At 42.3% G+C, this 22,580-nt stretch overlaps 1 protein-coding gene and 1 long non-coding RNA gene across 2 annotated transcripts; both read right to left on the bottom strand.

Annotated features, from left to right (window-relative positions):
* Positions 1-5,911: 5,911 nt before the first annotated feature.
* On the bottom strand, positions 5,912-14,500 carry ZNF367 (zinc finger protein 367). The gene is made up of 5 exons (XM_072150827.1): positions 13,910-14,500; positions 12,528-12,678; positions 11,164-11,283; positions 8,094-8,232; positions 5,912-7,945 (listed from the first exon to the last, which is right to left on the bottom strand). The coding sequence occupies exons 1-5, from the start codon at positions 14,294-14,296 to the stop codon at positions 7,708-7,710; spliced, it is 1,035 nt and encodes a 344-aa protein (XP_072006928.1). The 5' UTR covers positions 14,297-14,500; the 3' UTR covers positions 5,912-7,707.
* Positions 14,501-15,943: 1,443 nt separating this feature from the next.
* Positions 15,944-22,363, bottom strand: LOC140130605 (uncharacterized). The gene is made up of 2 exons (XR_011855577.1): positions 17,908-22,363; positions 15,944-17,126 (listed from the first exon to the last, which is right to left on the bottom strand). It is a non-coding gene; the product is annotated as an uncharacterized lncRNA (long non-coding RNA).
* Positions 22,364-22,580: the final 217 nt, after the last annotated feature.

Here is a 22,580-nt window from a genome sequence, read left to right as displayed (position 1 = left end):
ATGAAAAAGTTTTCAAAAAGAAAGACACTACACAAAACAGTAGCAATGAAAACATCAGCTCGTCCTGCAGCATATGGCAAATTTTTTTTTATTTTTGTACAAAAGATTCATTTTTTTTAACCCTCTTCCAGACATACACTGTAATAAAAGAAAGCAGAGCCGATGTTATATAAACTGAGTACCATCTTTATTTTAGACCAACTCTGACGACATTAACCCCTTACTCGCAGCATTACAAGGAGCCATGCTAGTTACTCGGGGATCCAATCATTCCTTTGACAAGGTCTCATGGTCTGATCTTGAAGATAAGTGCATATGGACAAACTGGAGGAAAACATCTATATCCTTATAAAATATATACAGGCATTGCCCGGGTTACATACAAGATAGGGTCTGTAGGTTTGTTCTTAAGTTGAATTTGTATGTAAGTCGGAACTGTATATTTTATTATTGTAATCCCAGCCAGAACTTTTTTTGTCTCTGTGACAATTGGATTTTAAAAATGTTGGATTGTCATAAGAATCAGGAGTAACACTAAAGCTTCATTACAGACACCGGTGATAACTGTTACAGTTGATCATTGTAACCTAGGATTAAAGTGCAATAAATTACCAATATCCAGAGATCCGTTTGTAACTAGGGGTCGCATGTAAGTCGAGTGTTCTTGAGTAGGGGACCGCCTGTATTCTTTATTAACATACTTTAAAAATCACAATACCGTATTTTTCGGCCCATAAGGCGGACCGGACTATAAGGCGCACCTCTAATAAATGCCTGCTAAGACATCTAGGTTCATATATAAGGCGCACTGGAGTATAAGGCGCAGGATCAAATGCAGTACCTAAAAATGACCAGCAGGTGGCAGACCTGTGCACAGTTCAAGCCAGCTACACTTCCCGGGAAACTTGTCTTCAACGTGTGACTGAGCTCCGATCTCAGAGGTATGGGCTGCTGGGGGTTAATGCAGGGTGATGCAGGAGGTCTTCCTCTGCCCCTTCTCCTTCCCTCCTCAGGCAGGGTGTTATTTCTGTGGGGTTCCCTGTGGCTCCTTCTCTTTCCCCTGTTACAGGGCTGTCAGGTATGGGGGATTTCTTACTGATGATGATGATTGCCTCATGGTCGGCACTATGGCAGCTCCGGTCTCTCCGTGCTAGAGGAGGGCAGGATGGGCACAATGTATACTGTGTGGGAAGGTGCAGGAAATTTCTGGGGATGGAGCTATTAAACACTGGTAAATGTACAGTACATCTTGTCTGTAGTACATTTCTGTATACGTTCATATATAAGGCGCACTGGCCTATAAGGCGCACCTTTGATTTCTGAGCAAATTAAAGAATTTTTGGTGCGCCTTATAGGCCGAAAAATACGGTACATAAAATTAGATGACTGACCACAAAAATAGACACTCACACAGACATCACATAAAAATAGTAACCAAATGAGCCACCTGTACATCAAATATTACCCCTCACCCAGGAGAAAAAAGGCCAGACTATAACGCTAAGGATATAGTAAAAATAAATCAAACTTTATTAACATTTAACTATGGTAGTGGTACACAGACAAAAGCAGTCTGTTTAAAAGCACATTGGTTAAAATTTGTAAAAAAACTAATTACCAGACTGGTGAAAAAAAATTTTTATGCAATTATGACAAACCAAGCTGTGGTGAACTTGGCGAAAAAGCACAGCTAAATCGATGCTATAGAAGGGTATAAGAAACAATTGTGGTGAAAAAAACAGTCCTTACCAAAGTGTGTTAATAATGGGCTCCAATGGCTGGGGGTGACGCGCGTTTCGTCTGGGGGTATGAATGGATCCCAAAGGGCTCATAAATTGCATAATTCTTATGGTGAGGTATGTATTTGACTGAATACTATCAAACTACGCATTCTCATTTTTTTTTTTATAATTCTTTTTTATTAAGATTTTAATACGCATTCTCATTCTATAATCACGATCATCTTTGTCTTGTGATCTATACTGCCTCCACAACACAAGAGGAGGATGCAGAGTGTGCTCTGTAACCACGCTGGTCTGTCAAGGTGTAATGATGTGCAACTATCCCTATCGCTGAGTAGGTTGCTCCCCTAAGTGGTGCTCTTTGTCGACCATTGTATTTGTTTTTATTGATTTTAATGGGTTTTTTTATCTTTTCTATCAGTTCAGTTCGGTATGGGTGGACACAAATGAACATTCCTCCATTGGCTTAACCCGAGCAGTGATCATCATACCTCACACACGGATCCGCAAAATGCCCGGTCTAACATATGGACATTTTTTCTTTCCTTTTTTTTTGGACATCTGCCTACATCCTCATATGTTTGGATAACAGTTATTCCCTGATGGGTTGGGGAGCTGCTAGCCCAGTGCGATATGGTATTGCAGTAACTCCAATATTTTTACTCTTAATTTTTTCATTGTAATTTTTGGACATTTTTATGTGTTACCAACACTTGGCACACTGATGTTTATGTCATAAGTAGTAACAACAATAATTATATCTCATAGTTGTCACATACCACAACAACACACTCATTCAATTTCCACTAATTCTACATTGTTCACGTTGTTCATTTATTTTTGTCAACCATATATTTTTATTAACTTTTTTATTAATTTTCCCATTTTGTATATTTTTTAATTTTTTTTTCTTACCTTCTTTCCTGTAGTCTCATCATTTTGTGGTCACACAATTATTTTGTCTCACTCACAAGCATTGTCACACGTATCATCTGTATTAGTATTAAAGATCTTATGGATCTTCACTATCTTCACAAGTTCCAGAATCCATTCATTATTTTCACCACCTAGAATCATTATACTGTAGATAGTTCTTCTTTTATCAGATATTATTGATGTGTTAGTTTTTGTAATAACATGAGCATCAAAACATAACTAATCAAACACTCATTTTTTTCATTTAACTTTTAGTATCTATTAGGTTTGCAAGATATGCCGCATTAGTACGGAGCTGTTTTTTTTTTATCACATACATGCATCAATATAAGTTCCCTCTTCCAAGATGGCATCCGCAGAGGAAGTGCATGTGCACGTCCCACATTGGTTCCTGGGTTGATGGACATCACACCAATGCACCGCCAGAATCGGACTTAGTCCGCTTCTTGTGACGCAATTGATCCCTCACTCCCTGGCCCCATGGGTGACGTGCATGCGGTTCAGGCAGATCCCGGTCGCATTGGATATCATTATTTGCTGCCTGTCTCCACCTCCAATGGGGTGCCATTAGAAGATCCACACACCAGGCAGGCAATTAACTTAAGAGGTACGCACGGGGTGAAAACGATCCAGCTATTGTTTGAGAACCTCGATTAAGATCCTGAACAGCCACATGGCATGCAAAAACACATGCTGGGGAAGGCGCCCGGGGACACAAATTGTTGTTGATATGTAAATCATAGCTCTTTATTTGCAGTACAACTGCATTGTTTATGGGTTTATAGGCTTATACAGCCCAGCGCCGGATACATACCTGACACTATGAATTATGCACCCTTCGGGATCCATTCATACTACTTTTGCTATATGATTTGTTGATTAGATATCTTTTACTATTCAGTATTGGTTATTCACATTGAGCAGATATATACCAGGTGGTGAGTCCGATAATTTTATGTATTGTGATTTTTAAAGTATGTTAATAAAGGGAGTGTATATTTTATAAGGATATAGACGTTTTCCTACAGTTTGTCCATATCCGGTTCCTCTTCCTATTTGGCGAGTGAACACCCCCATACAGTAGATATGGCATCTTAGTAACTTTTCACCACAACTATTAAATGCAATATGTTTCGTCTCATATTTGGTTAGCCGTCTGATCTTGAGCATGCTCTTACAAGCTGAACTATAAGTTGTAATGTGGCAATATAGCAGAGTATGTGTTTGAACAAGCAAGCAGAAGATCACTTGTTCAAGTACAATTGTAAAAAAAAAAAGTTGACATTTTTAAATTAAAAATCAAACTAGTAAAAACACTCAAATCATTTTTGGCATTGCCACATAAGTGTCAATTTGACCTGTATGGTAAATTCTGTAAAAAAAAAAAAAGAAAATAAAAATCTGAAAACTGTGGCAAAAGATTTTTGTATCAAAAGCCTTCACAAAAATAGATATGCATCTGAAAAATAGCAATACAAAATTCTCTTTTATTCAGGGAAACCAAGGAAAATATAGCAACATTATATAAATGCAGTATTGTCAATCATAGCGACACAAGAAAATAACAACATTTTCAAGGTAGTGTGTGGTCCAAAAAACTAGGAAGAGTTAATAAGATTGGAAAAAAAGACCCAAAAATGAATCTGTTTCCCAAGACGAGATTCTTAAATATACCTCACTAATAACACTAAATCACGGGTAACATAGATACAGCATTACACAGATTAATTCTAACCTGTCATTCCTGTTGCACACAATTTTGATTCTCCATGGATCCGACTAAATCTGCTGACTATGGTCAGACAATTTCCTATAGCTTATCTGGCATTGTAAGGGGTGGGGGGTAGGAGGCCGATAGCACTACAACCACAACCACTTCCTAGTTCAGCCGTGCTTCTAACTGAATCAAGAGGAGGAGAGGACACAGGAGCAGCTGCTCTACAAACAAGACAAGCTCTAGATCTCATGGCAAGGGGGGTGACACAGCAGTGCTGTTTTATTGATTAAGTGAGGCAGCATAGCAGAGTTTGATATTGTGTCTTATATCAATCTGTTAAATCTGTCTTATCTGTGTCAGATACTAGTAGATTGAAGCTAAATGAAAGTGTATATAAATATGTACCCTGAATCTAACCACATTGTCAGCTCACAGAATTAGAGGAATCATGAAATGTCTGCTTAGAGTCCGCACCCAAACGCATTTAAATGAATCACGTATTAAAAAAAAAAAAAAAAAAAAAAAAACACATGTTCATACCTGTACAAGGTGACAATGTAAATCATCAATTTCTCTTATGTAAAAAAGTGGCACAATAAATATAAATAATGAAATTCACATTGATAAAATTATAAGTCTTTTAGATGTAAAGTGATTAGCAAAAGTTAGCTATTCGCCAATTTCACCACATTTGTAATTTTCCTGCTTCCCAGTACACTGTATGGAATATAAAGTACTGACACTAGCAAGTACGATTTGTTACACAGAAAGCATGCCATCATACAGCTTTGTACATGGAAAATGAAGAAACATGGTTATGGATTTGAGAAGGTATGGAGTGAAAAATGTAAAGAAAAAAAACCATCTTAAAAAGGTATTAAAACATAATACATACATAGCAAAATTTATTGTACAGATTGTACTGACCCGAAGAATAAATGTGAGGCGCCATTTATACAGCACAGTGAAAGGGCCAGATCATTTATCCGGTTTTTATTATGGTCACTTATACAATTTTACCGTCACAGCCTCGACAACCCTTTCTAACTTATTTTACAAAATTCTAGATATCTATATAGATAGAATCAAAAGGATTATTTAAAGTTAGATCTTATATTTGTGATAAATGCACTTACATCAAATGGGCAGAGATAAAACCTAGTACATACAAAGGAACAGTATGCCAATACCCCTCTATGTCCAGAAAGGTTATTGTACCACTCTTACAAGTGAATTGCTGTGATTTCAATGACGGTCCATTGACCGTTTTGTTACCGTTTTATCCAGTAGGTGATAAAAGGCGCCTCCTGCTGTCATTTTATCCAAAAACAAGGCTCCTGCTGGAGTTTCTGGTTCAGTAGTCCAGAAATCGTGCTAGAAAGATTTTCAAATGTAAGGACTGAATCCACTATGTTACATCCTTAGTTGCTCACGAGTGCCAACAAGTTCAATAACCCAACCATATGTGCTGCCAAACACTATGGTAACTACAGAAAAATGAAACAAAGTCACAGAATATTTTGCATTTTAGTTTATTCAAAGCATTGAATACACTGTTGCTAAAACATCATGCCAAACTAGCAACTTGGCAATAAGTGGGATGACACAAGAAGTATATCAATATATATTTCCTATGACCTGGATTTGGGAAAATAAGTGCATATGTATATCATATTACAGAATCTAGATGGAAGAATTCCACCCCCCTACCAAACCATCTGTCAAAAACTAAATCATGAATATGGGTCACCAACATTTTAAAAATACTTGTTGCGGACCCACTTCCAAGAGCATAAAATGACATTTAGGGACATTACTACAGACTAATGTAGCAAGACAGTGCCTGGAAAGGGTTGGTAATTCACAAGCCAGCTATCCATTTGTATTCTTAAGGACAACAGATTAATAAATAAGAAAATATTGGCATTACTGTAGGCAATACAAATTCAGATAAAAGGCGGCTGTTACCATGAACCTGGAACTAAAGTTACAATTATATGGTAGTTGGCCAATAAATGTGCTCGTTGCCAAGAGCAGAGACATGTATGACACATCTTGGCATGTTAAAGCAATAAAGTGGCTTTGAGGCATTATGCAGACATTAACAACACCTGGCAGTTTGCAAAAATATATATTTTAAAAAGAAAACTAAAAGCTGAATATTAAGATTTAGTGTTTGCAGGTTGTCTAAAAATATTTTACTACAAATCGATACCACCATGTCAACACCCAATCCCCTTAATAAAACAAGTGCCTTCATACATCATGGTGTCCATTACATGGGCAACTTTCCATTTTACAAGCTTAACTTGGATACCACCCTCTACAGGTAAGAACAATGGAAGGTTATCACACAAAATATGGAATGGAAAAAAACAGTTCTCTCATTCTCTAATAGAAAATGTTCTATACAGTGTATTAGAATAGATATTTACTTAACATGTTACCTTTCCAAAACATGTGAAGCCTGGGTTTACACTGGAGGTGGCCACTTCCAATTTACAGGCGATAACCGGTAAATATTCTCAGGAAAGAGACAATTTGAGGATTGGGAGGGGACAGGGAGTTTAGTATAGAAATTAAAATGGTAAATCTGCAATTCAGCTGTAGCCCTTGGTACTGCAAAGTGAAATGCAGAATGCAAAACCCTTTGCTGAAACGTCACAGTATGAAAACACCACAGGGTTGAACTTTTTATATAAACAAGTCTTATTAGTAGCTATTGCACAGCAGATTTCCTGCCAGCAACATCCCACCTAAACCCAGGCTAGATGTATCATCTTGAGCCATATAATTTTTTGGGACAGGCCATCACTATGGATATCTGACCCATAGTAGACCCACTAGAAAACAAAGCGATGCTCCTCTTTTGTATCCATACAGGTGTATCTTGTGTGATAGCTAAACCATGCACGTGGAATAGGCCATAAGTGCATTCTCTCTCAAAGAAAAAAAAACCTTTAAGCTTGTAAAATGCAGCAGTCACACAGATGTAGAAACCATCCTTGCTTTTTTTCTGTTCTGTATTTACAAAATATTATTTTATATAAAAAAAACACTTTACAACTATCTTTACCATAAAAAGTGCAATTCTCTTACTTCCGTAGTTAGGAAGCAACAACATTCTTCATAGAAATTCTACAGGATAGCAGCCTATGTTAAGCAAATAAGGTGCTTAGCTTATAACCCGCAGCTGTATTGAAAACCTTTTGCTTCAGCTAAAAGAGGCAACACATTGTAACGCATCCCCCTTATAGAAAGAATAAGGCATTGATACTGCCAGGGTAGGACATTTTGTATGCCTCAACAAAGTTACTGGCGCAACTGTGCACTAGCCAGGTTGGCTAGTTCAATCAGAGCCAGGGCGCCATGCATACGTTCTCGCTGCTCCTGCAGACGGCGACGGGCAGCAGAATGAGGGCCATTTTTCTCATCTTCTTCATCCTCATCAGACTGAAGATATTCTAAAGGGTCCTGTTGCTCCTGGTCTGCTTTCTGAAGAGATTTCATCTTTAAAGTAGGAACAAGCTGTTCTTGCCTCTCCCAGTGCCTGTAGATGAAACGGTGTAATATTTTAGTTACCCAACTTTCTTTACAAGATATTGTAACTGAAACTTAGAGTACATACCATAATTGGCATGAGGTGGTGTAAGAAAGAGTTAAAAAAAAAAAACAAAAAACAAAAAACTTCAGCTTACTTTGCCAACCACTCTGCGGTATCTTTGTTATTAGCAACTTGATTCTTGCCTTCTTTGTTGCCGGGTTCTTCTCTTCTTAGTCTTGCATATGGATGCTTGGAGCAATGACGATTTGCATGAGTAAATCTGCTCATACATCCTGACCAAAAAAACAAACATATTACAACAATAGATTTAAAAGCTTGAAATGAGAAGACCTTGGCAATTTTTGTTCTATCCTTAAATTCCTTGTTTATACAGAGGTGGGAAGTGGATTTAGGTACACATAGATGGGGAAGACATATGGGATTATATTTTAAGGAATTATACACAGGTATCTAAATAATGGATCACATAGAATTTCAGTTTTTTTTTTAGATTACCAATAGACTTCACAGAACACCAAAATGGCTGTATAAGGTGGGACATAGAGAAGACGATAAATGTTCAAAGTGTGGGGAAGAAGGTACAGATTGGATACACCTCTTTTGGAGATGTCCAAAGCTTCACAGATACATTCACAGAATGTTTGGATAATGGAAACTGCACTAACAGTTAGTATGTGGGAAAAAGGTGTAAAAGGGATGGCGGGCTTAGAAATGGGATGGGCTAGAGCGAAGAGACAAATTGAGGCATACTATAATAAATGGAGTAGATGGTTTAAGCACTCAGGAGTTTGCAACACAGGCTAGAAGATTGTGGAGTGAGGAATTCTCTCTCCCCCCCCCCCCTTTTCTTCCCCTTTTTCCTCCTTTCTATGCTCTCGTCCTTTCGGTAGGGGGGTGGGGTATAAGGGTTCTTCGATTCGCGAGTTTTGATACAGGTGTGAGTATGCTACAGAGGATAGTTTTCTGCTTCCCTCCATTTGGCGTTGTGGTCTAGGGAAGTTAATTTATATAGAAATCTATATAATTAGAATAAGCTATAAAGTATAATAGAATGTAATAGGTAGAATGTAGAATGCTGTAAATTTCACGAGTATTTTGGTATGGAAGGTATGGGAAAAAGTTTTTGTATTTGTATGTGTAAATATTTTGTATTGTCATATATTAATAAAGTCAATCGTTTTTTAAAATAAAAAAAGTTCCTTGTTTCCCGGGAAGTCAGTGGATGTATCAATCCCTCACAATTGTAGGCAGATATGAGCCAGTTTAGCAACTTTTTTTTTACAACCCACTCCATATTTTACTCCAAACACTTTACTCCAGATACATGTATCCAGATTTATCAATTTGGAATTTTTAAAAATTAGCAAATGCAGGCAATACCCACTCCAGTCCCCTGTGGCCTAACAAAAACCCGAGAACTAGCTGCACCAAAATGTACAACTTTCTAGTAACACTAATTTTTTTTTTACTAAAAAGACATTAACTTCTGAACTACTTTATGTGTCAGATTCATCAAGCTGTAATATAGCACTATAATTAGGATGTAGCCCCATGGTATATTTAAACTCGTTGCGTTTGTGCATGTTGCCATTTTGGCTTTTTTTAAATCAGTTTTTCTTGATTTCTGGAAGTGTAAGCAGCTGTGAAAATGTTAGAGGAAATCTACCACTTTGTAATCCATTTTAACCAAACATACCATTAGACTAGATTTCAGTGATCAATGTGGATCTTCCGGTTTATAAACTCACTTATGCTGCTAGAGGTACAGATCAATTCTATGACTCTAATCTGGCTGCCCATACCATTTAATATGCTACCATACTTGTGTGTCTAGACATATATGTGTTCTCTGCCCTAGGGAAGAAGTACCTTTTATATACTCTGTGTCATGTAACTTCTTTTATACCAATGCTTGAAATGTGTTCTATATTTCCCTGAGGCAGCTGTCACTGTGTGTGGTTATACTTTTTATGCTGCTGTAGGAACTGATCTTGTCTAGTCTCAGAACTGAGCGCTTTTGATTTAAAAAAAAAACTATTATACAGTTATGCTAATGAGGCTGTGGCGCTCCTGTGGCCCTCACACAAGACACTCTCCCATTAGCCCAATTATGCACGCCTCCAGCATGCATGAGATAGAGCAGCCGGCCCTTCCCAAGAGCCAGTGATCTCACCATGGTTAACCATTACCTTGTGCATAAAATAGATTTTGGTGGAGAACAATTGCCAAGAATGCAGAATCCGCGTGGCTGGGCATCTCAGCATTGACTCTCACAGAGCAATTGAGGTGCTGGGCAGCCATTCAGCCCCAGAGGCACAGAGCGCATGGCTTTACACTCTGTGCCACAGCTGTGTGTATAAATTCATTGGAGCATGGGAAAATATGTATACAGGGTGCAGGCCACATACCCATGCCCGCAACCAGGTGCCAGCACCGGGAGGAGCAGAGGCTGCTCTCAGCACTGAGGGATCCTCAGTCTCGCTACCAGGGCAATGCGGTTCCTTAATGAACTCAAGAGACAAAGGGAAGGGGTCTGGGTCAATGGTCGCTGAGGAGGCCGTGTGCTGCACCGGAACCAGCACTACCGTGCTACAGGGTTAAATGAAGGGCAGGCCGTTCCATTGCATGCACGCTAGGGTGGTGCATAATAAGGGCAATGGGAAAGCGCCAATTGCCATGTGTGCCAGAGCCTTAGTAACATAATTTAATCATTCTTTTCAGGGGATCAGATCCCATGTCAGCATACCTAGGGCTGTCTAAATGTAGGTTTGGTTAAAATGGCAGATTACGAAGTGATAGATTTCCTTTTCACAGCTGCTTACACTTCCAGAAATGAAGAAACGATTGAATTCAGACCAGCCAAACAGTTGTCTTGCAATGTGTTTAAAAACGCACTGTGACCACACCCTAAATCTCCCGCAAAAGACAGGGAGCGAAGTTATGCTTAAAAACTAGAGAAAGATACTGCTCAGTGAAATCTGCTCAAGTAAGTATACTTAGTTATTGCTACCTATCCCAAAATTCAATCAGACCATGAGACAGTGTGAGCCAGTAAAATTACAAGGATTTGTGTTGTCTTTCTCACTTCCCAATGATGAAATATAAAAACAGCAAAACATAGAGCTACTGCTAATGAGAGGCTTCTGTCATCAGTTTGTCTGTGCCCCCACGTATTACAAATGGAAAGAATCCTCCACACTTACCATTTTCTGAGCACACAAATGGTTTTTCACCAGTGTGAAGCCGCTGGTGTGTCTTCAGCTGCCCGCTCTGAACAAAGGCTTTCCCACAATCAGGATAGTCACAGAGGTAAGGTCGCTCACCTTAAAACAATGCAATAGTAATCAATCTTTATTCTTGTTACACTGAAAGTCATCCAAGCAGAAAAATAAGGATGGGAGCATAAAATACTACGCCGCTGTCTTGTCTGTAAACATACAGGGGCACGAAAGTTCTGCTTCTGGACTGTCGATGTGGCTGCCCACACCCACAGGTCCCCATTCCCAGTGCTGTTTCAGGACACATGTAGAAAGCATAAACGCTTCATCAGAACAATAATAAAATCCATTTAAAACAAACATACACAAAAACGCCACCAATGGTCAAAATGACTTGTATACATAATCACAGTAAGCCTGTATAGAGGTATAGTCCTCAGAACTAGCCAAGGTATTTGCTTAAAAACAATTATTGCACATCCCCCCTGAGAACATATACAGGCCGTCCCCTACTTAAGAACACTCGACTTACATACGACCCCTAGTTACAAACGGACCACTGGATATTGGTAATTTATTGTACTTTAGTCCTAGGCTACAATGATCAGCTGTAACAGTTATCAAATGTAATGAAGCTTTAGTGTTAATATTGATTCTTATGACAACCCAACATTTTTAAAATCCAATTGTCGCAGAGACCAAAAAAGTTCTGGCTGGGATTACAATGATAAAATATACAGTTCCGACTTACATACAAATTCAACTTAAGAACAAAACCTACAGATCCTATCTTGTATGTAACCCGGGGACTGCCTGTACACAAATATATACAGACCAAGGGGGCCCACCCCCTTTTAAGCACCTTGATTGGGTCTTACTATAGCTCTATACAGGCCTACTGTGATTATTATGTATATCAAGTCATTTTTGACCATTGTGGCCTTTTTAGTGTATGTTGCCTTTTTAAATGGATCTCTTAATTGTTATTTTATGCTTGTGACATTTTGGTTTTTGTTTCCTCTTTGTGGCGTTATTTGATTTTTAGGAACAAACCGTTTGATCTGGTGGGGGTGTTCAATTAAAGAGAAAGTTCTTTTTTATTTTTAGAGAACCCCCTTAAGTGGCTGTAGACTAACATTTTAGTAAAAGGACAAATTTCTACCACAGAGGTTGTGAGCAGTGCCTTTAATTGCTTAATGTGCCATCAGTAATGTTGATTCTGCTGGTACATAAACCCTATGCAACGCTCTAGAGAACTATATATCTAAATAGTAGATAACTATTATTGTGAGTCCCAACAGTAACCTGCAAAAAAAAGAAAAAAGCCTTGCATAGAGAAAGAATCCTACCTGTATGAGTCCTTTTATGTGCCTGCAAAGATTTCTCCCGGGGAAACACTCTGTTGCAAATATTGCACCGAATTCTGCTGGACGAGTGCTCTCCCTCATTTATTAAGTCCCGAACCGTTTCAGCCCTGGGGCGGCCACGTCTTATTCCATCCTACAAAAGGTAAAACAAAGTTTCTATAAAGATTTGGTGTAAGAAGGGAGGATGGCCTGTCACCACTAAGCCATTTTCAGAATGTAATTTTCTACTGGGGCTGACTCTCTCCCAATTGTGTGAACATTTGAGTTTACATTATGATCATACAAATTACACATCGTACAAGTTCTAAAGTTTTCATTAGCTCAGATTTGAGTTTAGTTCTGTTAATATAAAAACCTCAAGAGAACCCAAAAATATATAAAGAAAGTTTTTAGGAGAAGGTGAATTGCACAAAGTAAAGAGTGCACATACGCCATCTAGTGTACCAGAAAGAACACCACAGCGACAGAAGTAAATGGTTTACCTTGCAACAAAAAGCATAAACAAAGTATATCAACTATTAGAAGCCAGACAATTCATGAATGTATTATCGCTAACCAATATCTGACCTATGAGCTAAAGCAGACAACTGGTCGGTCTTTGAATCATCTATTTCACAGAGTGCAGAGTATGTGACCCTTGCATCATCACAGCACTATATGATGCATGGAGTCCCTCATTTCTCAAAACAGGAGCACCAACACACAACTGGACTCCGTGCATTATATCATTAAGACGTGAGCCCTTGGCACTGTGGTCAGCCCATGAAAACCACCAACTGCAGGTCTGTGATCCTACATGCATACTATAAGCTATGGACTTACTGTTTCCTGTGGCCTGCTTATCAGAACTCACACTCTTCTATGACTGATAGCATCTATTTAACCAAAACTTCCATACTCCCCATTCCAGCAGCGACATGAATGGGACTGCTGGGGGCAATCACTGGCTTTATTGGTGATGTCAGTGTTGTGGCTAGTGATTGGCTGCAGTGGTCACACTAGACACATCTCAGATCCTCATTCAACAAGCTATTGGATGTCCTGTCATAGACCCAAGTCTTACACCACAAGGAAAGTTTAGGTCACAGTGAGAAAACATCTGCTAGTACCAGACCCAGCACTAAACTTAACAAGTGATTAGCCATTGTGCAGGTGAAGTAGACAGGTAGCTACATAAGGGCACTTAGGCCCCTCTGCCACAGCAGCTATGGGTGCTGGTGGTGTGTCCCTTTAAAGGGACAGTCGGTGTAGAGCAGTAATACATTAAACAATGGGGCACACACATCCAGCCACAAGACATCAGGCAATACTACAAGTATGAGGCAGGTTTAGTTGGCTCCCCTCAGCAGTACACTACCACGCACCCTCAGAGAGGCGTCTTCGCTTGTCCCACTGCCGCTCTCGGCGGCTCCGGTCCTAACGACATCATGGACGGTATCGCGGCCGGGCTCGGGGGCAGGCGGTTGGTGTCGCGCGGGAGGTCCGGGGCTCAGGGTGACGTTGTGTGCGTTCTCGCCCCACCGCCACGGATAAACCATGAAGTCACTGAAGCCGGGGCTGGTCGGGACTGGGCTTAGCTGAGCGGCTCCCGGGGTCCCGGCAGAGAAGGGCGGGCGGCGGGGCTTGAGCGGAGTGTGGGCGGAGGACGGAGATACCGCCTTGATTACGGATACCAAGACCCGGCGGGGAGGAGACGCGTCTTGCGATGCGGGGCACTGCAGGACTGGGGATGGGCACACATCAGACATCATTCTCTAGAGACGCGGCGGCTTCTTCTCTGCCCTCGGAGGAGCAGACTGCACCACCCATCCGCAATGCCCTCCGGCCGCTGTCACACAACGCACACCTGCGGGTGATGGACGAGAGGAGGCGGCTGCTCGGTCCTTCTCTTCTCTTTTTCCCGCGTTAGATTTCGCGCCTGATGAAAGCCAATCATCTTTCTCTCTCCAGGCGCGATCCCGAGCACTGCAGGACGGGCGCATCTATTAGCCAATCGTAGTTCACGTTACACAAACCTTTCAGATTGTCAAGTGATTCTATTGGATGCGAATAACGTCACGAGCTCCGCCGTGTTATTAACAAAGCCGCGCTCTTATTGGTGGCTACGTGGTAACTTTTTTTCCCACTCTACTTTGACACATTAGCATCCGTCAATGAAAGGAATACGTCATCCTGCTTTCAACGCCTATAAAAAAAATATCAGCCAATGAGAGTATGGGAGGTGACAGGAGGCGGGTCTTAGGCGATGACGGACACATATTAGCGCCAATGATGGGGGTTTTCTCAGAAAGGTGGGGTTTTTGAAAGTAACAACTGGCGCCAGATTTCTAAAAGACATTCCCGCGTTTATGCTTCAAGATGTTTTTATAGCGAGAACCGCACAATGGAAGTTTTGTGCGCCCTTTACGTGTGGTATTGCTTATGTCCCACGCACATAACTCAATTTTCTTGTCAGTGTGTGTGGGTATACAGTATATGTTCATACACGTTACATATGAAAAACAATAAACATGTGGCCTATAAAAAACACATAACCCTTCACACTTCACCACCTTAACGAGTACATATTTTTTTTACTTTTTTCATTGTCCTCTAATTAAGCCCAAATGTTTAAAGGAAACCTGTCAACACATTTTATTACAAATTCACCTAGTGACAGGTTCCCATAGATCCCCTATAAAGACAATGACACATGTTTGAAAACCAAAAAATCTACAACTACAGGGATAAATATATATATTGTCCTAGTGTTACTGCTAACAATTTGGAGGACCACAACAAACTAAGATTATCCCTAATAAACCTTCATAGAAGAGCACACATATAAACTTCAATACATGAATATTTCAAATCTTTATTACAGAATTAATCTTATAATTCAACACAAAAATACATTTGATTAAAAAAACCCAAAGAGACATCTAAAAGCATGTAACACGAAACAGACAGTGTGCATATTACTAGAAAGGTAAACAATCTATAATTCCAATAGGTGCTGGTTATATTAGTCTAAGTGGCACCCTGTCTTCACCAAAGCCCACTGCAAAGAGGGTTGGATTTGCCGCGGCCTGGTATCACCAGGCCGTTCCACAGGTGTGACTTTGTCCGCAGTGGCAGCCAAGGCGAGGTACAGAGTCAGAAGGCAAGTTTGTGGTCAGGGACAGGCAGGAGGTCAAGACAGGCGGCAAATATTCAGTGTCAGAGGCAGAGCAGAAGGTCAGGGCTGGCAGCGGAGGAGCGTAAATGGGAACTCAATACACAGATGGCAAAGGAGCAAGCTTTCTCTTAAGCATTGTTAGGGATTTTTATGCAGGGCCCCAACAGCCCTCTTGACTTTTGTAAGGTGAGTCCTAATTAACCCTTTCATGATTGAACATAGAGACCAAGACATACGTCAATCTCTTAGTCAAGATCTTCTCTCCTTTAATAATCAAAATGCATAATATATATCAGACAGAAGAGTCATCAAAGGGGTGTGAATAGTATACTGCAAAGCTATTGGACATCAGCATATTCTGGGAAAAAAAGTGAATTAATTGTGCTCAGTTCTCAGAGACCTTGTACACAGATATTGTTTATACTAGTTTGCTGAGAAGGAGAAGATAAGTGGCTCCAGAATCATATTATCATGCAGCTTTGAGGACAGACTGGCTTCTCATTAAATGTCAAAGAGTATTAGCTGACAGGCCAGCAAACAGGTTACATAAAATGAAGTTTGAATCATGACATTAACTTGACAATGGTTAGGGAACATGGCCGCTGTATCTAAGATGGCGGACAGTAGTCAAGATGGCGTCCGAAACCAGTGCGACCTCCTTAACAATTCCCCCCTTTTGAGTTTTGCTGGCCTGCTGGCCTGTAACTCCATCCTGAGCGACCTCCTCAAGCTCCAGGTACCCACAGATAGGCTAAGCCCGTACCTGCTGGACTTGTTAACTCTTCACCAGATCCCCTGGAGGCTGGTCACTCAGGGGTTACAGGTCTGCACACTCAAATCACATCACTGAGTTCCCATAGTTCATAGGTTTGTAAACAGGCAGCATCATCCTCCGCTCCGGGCACTTCTCCTGTCGTGGTTCTTACCGCATGGACGGCCATCTGGGACATGGTGGACTTGATGAGGGGGACCACACAGCACGCAATAAGTGACAAGAGCAAAATCACAGTCCCCAATATCACCCCCACTTAAAGGAAACCCTTCCAATCCCCCAACCACAAAATGAATGACAAAGTGTCCACCCCAGAGTTTCTCTTGAGTTCCCTGGACAGTCCTTCAATCTTTTCCCGAGCATGGGTAATGGATCCATAGGGGGCGATGTCATCTGGGATGTATATGCGACAAGCCACTCCCACCATCTTACAGACTCCTCCCTTCTCAGCAAGGTTCATGTTCCAAAGCCATGGGGTTCTGGGAAGCATCTCGAATATATTCCCAAATCTCCTCTAGCTTCAGACGTGGCACTGGTCAGCAAGACTTGGAAAGGACCGTCGTAGCGAGGCTCCAGACTCTCTCTCTGGTGTGTCTTCACCACCCGTAGTCTCCAGGCTTCAGGTTATGCGTCCTGAGGTCTCTGTCTGGATCTGAAAAAGGAATCAGAAACACTTTTGCAGAGCTTTTCCAAGGCCTGGCTCAACTGTGTGGCATGTTCCACCTGGTTTCCTGCCATCAGCTATAGGGTCTGTGGGAAGTAGGGGCTTAGTCTGGGTGCACAGCCAAAAAGTACTTCAAAGGGGGACAATCCCATCTTTCTGGTGGGTGTGATCCTAACTGAATGGTGGGCAGCAGGAAAGCATTCGCGCCATGGTTTCCCTGTTTCTTCCATGGCCTCCCGGATCTCTAACTTAAGAGTGCTGTTTAGTCTTTCAATCCCACCACTAACTTGGGGATGCTAAGGGGTGTTCAGTGCCTGTTCTACACCCAGGAGGGACAATGTTTCAGGTCTTTACCTGTCCAGTGAAGTGGGTTCTGCGACCAGACTCTATGGTCTCTAGAAGTCCAAACCTGCAGAAAAAATCTCACTCACCAACTTCTTGGCTGCGGCTCTGGCAGTAGCCTTGGTCATGGGAGAAGCTTCTGGCCACCCTGGAAAGAGATCAATGCACACAAGCACGTACTCCTACGTGCCACTTTTTGGTAGCTGGATAAAATCCATCTGCAGTCTTTGGAAGGGATACAGCAGCTTGGGTGTCACCTTCTGTGGGGTCTTTTCCACCTTACCCGGGTTGTGGCGGGCACAGACTATAAAAGCTTTCACTAGTCTAGTGACAGGGGTAGTAATGCCCGGGCAAACCACTTGTAGTTTATGAGCGCTAGCATGGCCGTTTTGGATATGTGTGTGTGTCCGTGGGCTACTTGACTTACTGTCGGGTGCAGGGCTCCGGCCAGGCACACCCTCTCTCCCAGCATCCAGGTCCCATCGGCATCTGGGCTCCAGCTTTCCTCCACACTTCCTTCACTTCTGATGACACTCGGGCCACCAGGGACTGGAACACCTGTGGATCAAACTTTTAGCTCAGAACTCACCGCTGAGACTTCAGGACAGTCTCCGGGCTCCATCTGTGCAGCTGCCTTCGCCATCCCGTCGGCCACATACTTGCCCTTGGCTTGTGGAGTTACCAAATTGTGTGTGCTTTTAGTTTTACTATCCCCACCTCTTATGGAAGTAAGAGAGCATCCATGAGCTCTTTAACAAGCGTGCCATGCTTAAAGGGGGTCCCTGCAGAGGTGAGGAAATCTCTAGCCTTCCATATGGGTTCATAGTCGTGTTTAGACCCCAGAACTATACCTTGAGTATAGATGTTCGCCCTTTTACCTTCCACCAGCTGTAGCGCTTCCCTGAGTGCCATCACTTCACCTCCTGCGCTGACCTGTGTGGAGGGAATGGTTCTGCTTGTACTACCTCATGTGCGCCACTGACCACTGTATATCCAGTATAGAACCGTCTGTCTTCTCCTGCAGACCTGGAGCCATCTATGAGAAAAAAACTCAACATCTGGGTTAATTACCCTTCTCTCCCCCCCTCTGAATCCTGGAAGACTGGTGACAGAATGAAGGATTCAGAGCTGTGCACCTTATCAGTGTATCCTGGGGAATCAGGAGTGCACACTTGGGTGAGGACACTGTGCAAGGTATGTGGGGTTTGCACTGTAACTGAGTGATCTAGGGTCTAGGATCAACTCACTGGCCTTGGTGAGCAGATTGCTGGCTGCAGCTACTGACACATGCGGGGCTCCCCTCACGTCTGAGTCGAACCGGGCCTAATAGTGGGCCACTGGGGAGGCCACCACATTCCTGGGCTAGGACACCTGTGGCTTATATACTCAGTGCAAAATAAAATAAAAGGTCTGGCTCAGTGGCATGTGCCTAGGGCCGGGGCAGACTTGCCAGCTTAGGGCTATGGAATGCTTCAATTGCCTCCTGACTAAGGGCAAATGGGGAAGAGGCAATTCAGTCAGAAAGGGGCAGCAGACCTTATCCCAGGCTGCAGGAGCTGGCCAGTGCTAGAAACATGTGAAGAGGCTTAGGGCCTCAGGGCAGGGGCATATTCTGGACTGCCAGCTTTCTTCCCTCTGTCAGGTGTCTGCCTGTGGCTGAGAAGCAGTGGCCTAGGAAGACCACCTTCTCCTGGCAGTACCGGAGTTTGTCTCTGGGAACTTTGCAACCCTTCTGGAACAGAAAACACATAAGGTCAATAAATGCATCCTGGCAAACAAAAACAGTAGGTCATCCACATACTGAAAAGGAGAACATCCAGTAAGGGGCTAGTCTGCCAGTCTACTCCCTGTAGGGCCGTGGGGTATTGGCTGGGTGAGTTTTACCCCCCTTGTGGGAATCTACATCAGATGTACTGGAATACTGAACTGGTAAAGGCAAATAGGTACTGGCAATCCTCATGTAGGGGCACAGAGAGGAAAACATTTGCCAAATCAATAACAGTGAATAATATGTCACTCTCAGGGACTGCTGCCCGTTTGGGCTAGGGACCACTGGGCTTCAGTACACTCATTGGCAGCTTGGAGGTCATGGACCATCCTACATGTATCCGGCTGTTCTTTCTTGACCGGGAATGGGCTAAAATCATCATCGGACTAGCAGGGGAGAGTTCTACAATGAAAGGCGATAACTCTGTTTGGGGGGGCCGTTCAGGAGGGGGACTGTTCTCGCTAACATCCTTGTCCATAACCACCCCCCTTGTCTTGCCCTGTGGGTGCCGTCTCCGCCACTCACTACAGTAATATCTCCTCCCCGCAACGCCCACTTGGGTTGGTCGGTTGAGACTTCCAGAGATGTTGTCAATCTCACTTTGGCGTGGTCTGTGAAACATCCTCTATTCTCTCTGTACGTCAATGTGTCAGAGTGCCTCCACCACATCTCCAGCCCAGTGTTTTATGCTACCTATAAAGTTCTGGCCAGACTCCAACGTCTCAATAAAATCCAGGTACACTTGTGTTGATTGTTAATCAAAAAGGAACAAAAGTCAGTCATAGGCTCTGTAATACAGTTGGGGGGCTCATTCTTGCTTAGTCTGTTCATGGGGTACACAGGAGGACATCACATCATACTGTATTCTTGTTCCACAATCAAATAAATTCCTTCAAGTCTTTTTTTAGATTGTCAGGGAGAAGTCTAAACGCAGCGATCTGCCCCCTTATGTAAACAACTTCAGCTTAATATAGCGTCAAGGTCAGAACAGAAGTGATAACACAGCTCAGACAGAGCCCTAGATTTTTGGAGAACTTCAGCGTCAAGGCCATGTACATGTCTTCACAAAACAAAACGCAGCTCCAACAGCCCCCACCCTTTTGTTAACCCCGTAAATGCCAGAAAGCAGGTACCGGAGACATTGTAACACTTTTTATAGTAATTTTTCTCTAATTGTCTGGATCAATAAATTTGAATAATACTCAAACAACCTCCATCCCTCACTCCAAGACCCCTAGCAGACGCCCCAAGCATGGTCAGCTGTTATCCTACAAAGCCCCACAACATGGCCGCCACTGAAAAATAAACTGACTTAAGATGGCCGCCACTGAAGGATGGCAGGGCGTGTCATCTTCTCTAACCACCAGATACAGGGGTGGAGTCTGGGTTACAGGGGCCATTTTTCTCTCCAAGGAAAATATAATAAAATCTCTTTTTTCTCAAATTCTTTCCACATCAAAAACTTTGAAATGTCCCTTATCGCCTGTCTCTTTCTTCATTGGGCACTCTGAAGAATCCCAGTCACTCTGTCCTGGTCCGTCCGTCAATCAGAGGCTCTAAGTGTCTGTTTTGCAAATCTCATCAAGTTTTCTCACTTGTAAAATCATCAGATCATCTGACACATCCCAAAACCTTCAATACTACTTCTCACTTCAACACAAAACTACCAGCCCTTATGTCCGATCATGTCAACTTGCACTTTTCCATCAGTCCTACTTAACTCAACAACCTTCTATCTCTGTGCATCTTTCCCCTTCATGTGGGACACAATCTGAGTAGCTTTTCTAGGTCCGCACCCTTGGCTTACTTTACTTTGCTTACTTCCCATCACAAATGTCTACAACTGCAACACTGCCAAACCTGTCCCCCACAGATACAACGAATCCGACACCTTGTGTGACCGACCCCAAAGAAACTAGATACCAGACTTTCACAGAGGACTCTTTACCAAGTCTCCCTTATTGACTCTTAACCAAATCAACTCTCTTTACTGAACTACTCTCTCCTTGACTCTTTACCAAGTCAACTCTCTTACTGACTCTTTACCAAGTCACTATTAGTTCTTACAGTCATCCACAAAGTCGTTCAGACTCCAGAATGAAGCTAAACGCACACTTGATCAGAGTGGGTCTCCGCTGCACGTGCACAAATTGAGCTCTCTACCTCTATGGGCAACCCTATTGACACTAGTCAAACAGTACTATAGACACTATGATAATCTGACAATCACAACAAAGTATCTCCTACTTTAGCAGTGCGGACCTCTAAGGGTTACTCCCTCCCGTCCCACAGTTTCAGCTAACACCACAGACTGTCTGACCATCCGTCTCTGTCCAGTCTCTGTCCAGTCTCTGTCCATCACCTTACAAAGTGGTTCTTTGCCAAAAACTATGAGCTTAGGTTACAGTGAACAACAGTGGCAAATACATAACACAGAGACAGTCTTACCCGGTCCGTCCAACCAGTGAACCAGAAGTGACATATCAAGGTAGACAAGAAAAAATTAATATCTTACCCTGAGAGCTCTCTGGTCAGTTCTGTTCACCGAGCCGGCGGGGACACTTCACGGAGGCTGTCTTGGTGTTGTTGTTGTTTACTTCTAAGCCCACGCAGGGACGCCAAATATTGTTAGGGATTTTTATGCAGGGCCCCAACAGCCCTCTTGACTTTTGTAAGGTGAGTCCTAATTAACCCTTTCATGATTGAACATAGAGACCAAGACATACGTCAATCTCTTAGTCAAGATCTTCTCTCCTTTAATAATCAAAATGCATAATATATATCAGACAGAAGAGTCATCAAAGGGGTGTGAATAGTATACTGCAAAGCTATTGGACATCAGCATATTCTGGGAAAAAAAGTGAATTAATTGTGCTCAGTTCTCAGAGACCTTGTACACAGATATTGTTTATACTAGTTTGCTGAGAAGGAGAAGATAAGTGGCTCCAGAATAATATTATCATGCAGCTTTGAGGACAGACTGGCTTCTCATTAAATGTCAAAGAGTATTAGCTGACAGGCCAGCAAACAGGTTACATAAAATGAAGTTTGAATCATGACATTAACTTGACAATGGTTAGGGAACATGGCCGCTGTATCTAATATGGCGGACAGTAGTCAAGATGGCGTCCGAAACCAGTGCGACCTCCTTAACAGCATATAGCACGAATATCCGGCGGGGAATGCTGTGAGAAACCGGCTTTTATTGTAATTCAGGAAATGGCCAGCGCCAATCAGCTGTGTGCTGACCCTTTAAATCTACGAGCACCGGCGCACGTGTGCTCTTGGAGACAGGAGAGGCGCGCACTGGGAAGCCGGGGCAGGAGCGTGGA

Source organism: Engystomops pustulosus, chromosome 1, assembly GCF_040894005.1.
Source record: "Engystomops pustulosus chromosome 1, aEngPut4.maternal, whole genome shotgun sequence".
Lineage (NCBI taxonomy): Eukaryota > Metazoa > Chordata > Amphibia > Anura > Leptodactylidae > Engystomops > Engystomops pustulosus.
Note: the sequence above shows the minus strand (reverse complement) of the source record. Positions and strands in the feature narration are given on the sequence as shown.

What these genes read in the sequence shown, in the direction of transcription:
- ZNF367 (XM_072150827.1), bottom strand. Translation starts at nt 14,296, where the DNA reads ATGATGTCTGATGTGTGCCCATCCCCAGTCCTGCAGTGCCCCGCATCG. An exon ending in ACATAAAAGGACTCATACAG is followed by an intron (nt 11,284 to 12,527) that starts GTAGGATTCTTT and finishes CATTGTTTTAAG; the next exon opens with GTGAGCGACCTTACCTCTGT. An exon ending in ATTTGTGTGCTCAGAAAATG is followed by an intron (nt 8,233 to 11,163) that starts GTAAGTGTGGAG and finishes TTTTTTGGTCAG; the next exon opens with GATGTATGAGCAGATTTACT.